At 47.3% G+C, this 3,045-nt stretch overlaps 1 protein-coding gene across 1 annotated transcript; it reads right to left on the bottom strand.

Moving 5' to 3' along the window:
* Positions 1-1,702: 1,702 nt before the first annotated feature.
* On the bottom strand, positions 1,703-3,016 carry LOC118329528 (zinc finger protein 239-like; the record flags this gene model as incomplete). Its single annotated transcript, XM_035663745.1, has 1 exon — positions 1,703-3,016. A coding segment is annotated over one exon (1,137 nt), but the record flags the coding sequence as incomplete, so codon positions are not given.
* Between the last annotated feature and the right edge of the window lie 29 nt (positions 3,017-3,045).

Below are 3,045 nucleotides of genomic sequence, written 5' to 3'. Positions count from 1 at the left end.
TCCCCCCCCTAAACAGCTCTTGGGACGTTATTCCAGCCCACGTCGAAAAAAAAACTCCACTGCGCGCCCCCTTCCTCCCCCTTTCTACCCGCTGCTGATCGTGCCCTTTTTTTCGCCGGGCAACTTTTTCCGTGGTGGAGCATATATCTTACCGAGGTGGTAATACATTATACACTAACTCGTTATTGAGGGCGGCGTGTGCGTCGCTGAGAAAACATGTGATGACAAAAGTGAAAACCAGCGAAGAAATGGCTAGAGTTGCCAAGTTCCCCTTTAAAGGGACAATATCCGCCTCGTGTTACTGGAGTAACACCTCATCACACTTCCTGTTTTCTTACTGTTTGGATGTGAAAGAGCCCCTAGTGGCAGAAACTGCACACTGTTCAAATCTTCATCATATCACACAAACATTACTGCCCCCTGTATGTCGGATCACAGCCGGATCAGTTCTGCACTCAGTGCACCCTTACTGACTGAGGTTGAGAACAAACTCAAATATAATAATAATAATAATAATAATATATCCATATAATCCAATAATATCTATAAACACACAATGTGATCAATAATAATGTAAAAACAAACAGATTTAAAGCCTTTAAGCAGATTAATTTACTGGAATCAGATTAGTTTGTTGTTGATAGAAACAGGTTCATTACACTACAAATACTGCAGTACTTCTACTCTTAATAAAGTACTTCTACTCTTAATAAAGTACTTCTACTCTTAATAAAGTTACTGTGCAGTATTTCGACCTGAATCGTGGTTCCAGCAGTCAGTTGTTCAGTGACCTCTGACCCCCTGCTGCTGTTTTCATGCTGCAGAAGCTTTAAGCTCAGTGTTTGTCTGTGCGGAGGTCAGATTAAAGGATGTAAACAAGCGTTAATCCCACCTTTGTGTTTGTACAACACAACTCATTTATGATGATTATTGATCCTCCGTTAATCTGCTGATAGAGAAATATCAAACCGAGACCATCAGTGTGTCCTTCCTGCTTCCAAAACCGAATCAGAAAAACACAACAACAACAACAACAACAGGTTGTTTTTTTTGTTTTAAAACCAAACAGAGAAAATAATTGAGTAAATTCAACTTGGTAACATTAGAATAAAGAAGTTCTTTTATTCAGATCAATTCTGTGAATACATTTTAAATAAGTTTGGAGAAATGAGTCAAACTTTAATTAATTAATTTACCTCAACAATAAATACTTGAGTTACTTAAATCAAATATTTTTCAGGCTGTTTGAATAAACTGAAACAGTTTAAATTAAATTAACTCATCAGATTAAAGAAAACATCAGCTGCTGTTTATGACCATAAAGAAACATCTGCAGAGACCTTATTAATTCTTATTAATTTAAACCTTCTGTTTCATTATTACTTATGTTATTAGTGATCATGAATAATAATAATTGTTATTATATATAAATAATAAATGTATTAGTTCTGAGTTTAAAGTGAAAAGAATTGTGCATGTATGGAGGAACTTTAGTGCCAAATGTTCTTTAAATAGTGACTTTTTAATCTTGTATGGAAGATTACAAATATATTATTATTATATAAAAATATTATCATTATTTTTGTGTTTTTCATAAATGAACCACGTGTCAGTTTTGTTTGACTTGTTTTCTTTGTTTATTCCGGTTTATTGTTGTTGTCATTATAAGAGCACTGACTCATAGAAACCATCATCAGTAATATTTCAATCAATATTTTTTATTAATCATCAGAGGGATCAATCATTCAGTCGGTTGTTTCTGTGACTGGAAGAGTGTCAGTGCGCCACAGAGCTTCAGTCAGACAAAGATCAACACAATACTGTCCACAGACTTTTGGCTGTACAGTGTAAAGGAAGGTCGGAGGTCGGAGGTCGGAGGTCAGAGGTCGGAGCCGGCGCTCTGCCTCTGCTGCGTCTGCCTCAGGTGAGCTTTGGTCTGCAGGTGAGCCTTGAGGAAGGTGAGCAGGCGGAAGTGTTTCCCGCAGGCGAGGCAGCTGTGCGGCGTCTCCCCGCTGTGGATGCTGCGGTGCCTCATGAAGCTGGCGGCCAGGTTGAAGGTCTTGGAGCAGAGCGAGCAGCGGTACGGTTTCTCCCCGGTGTGCGTGTACCGGTGGTCCCTCAGCAGCTCCTTCAGCCGGTAGCTCTTCCCGCAGACGTCGCAGTGGAACGGTTTCTCCCCGGTGTGGCTCCTCTGGTGGACTCGGAGCTGCGACGGGTTGAGAAACTTCTTGCCGCACGCCTCGCAGGCGACGACGGCGTCTGTGGCGGGCAGCTGGTCGGCGGGGAGCTCGTGCGAGTGCTTGCTGATGACGTGGTTCTTCAGGCAGCGGTAGCTCTTGCCGCAGACGGAGCACAGCTGCCGCTCTCCGGTGTGGACGGCCTGGTGGCTGCGCAGGTTGGCGGCCTGCGTGAAGCCCTTCCCGCAGGTGGAGCAGCGGTACGGCCGGACGTCCTGGTGCACCAGCTTGTGGCGCGTCAGGTGGCAGGCGTGGTAGAAGCTCTTCCCGCAGACGTCGCAGATGAAGGTCTTGTCGAAGTGCGTCATGCGGTGCGTCTTCAGCACGCTGACGCAGGAGTAGCCCTTCCCGCAGATGTCGCAGCGGCAGGTCTTCTCGCCGGTGTGCCGCGCCTTCACGTGCAGGTCGCGGTGCGCTTTGTGGTTGAACCTCTTGGGGCAGTAGTCGCAGGCGTACGGCAGCAGCCCGTGCTCTTTGATCTCGTGCTCGCGGAGCCTCAGGACGCCGGTGAACGCCGCCCCGCACACGGAGCACAGCGGGTGGGACTTCCTCTCGTGGTCGGCGAGCCGCTCTGCGTTTGGAAACAGCATCTGGCAGTGCGGACACTGCCGGGGGGGCGCAGGCTCGCAGGCCCCGGCTCTGTCCCGCCGGCCGCCGTGCTGCTTCCTGCTGCGCCGTGCTGAGACTCCGCCCTCCGCTGGCGAGGACGGCCGGGCGTACTCGTGGTCGGGGGGGGAGGGGCAGCGCTCACTGGGCGGAGTCTCAGATTCACCTGCAACAGTGAGTATTGATCAGTGAGTATTGATCA

This window comes from Morone saxatilis, unplaced genomic scaffold (genome assembly GCF_004916995.1).
Source record: "Morone saxatilis isolate NCDOM2014 unplaced genomic scaffold, NCSU_SB_2.0 Contig19, whole genome shotgun sequence".
Taxonomy (NCBI): Eukaryota; Metazoa; Chordata; class Actinopteri; family Moronidae; genus Morone; species Morone saxatilis.
Note: the sequence above shows the minus strand (reverse complement) of the source record. Positions and strands in the feature narration are given on the sequence as shown.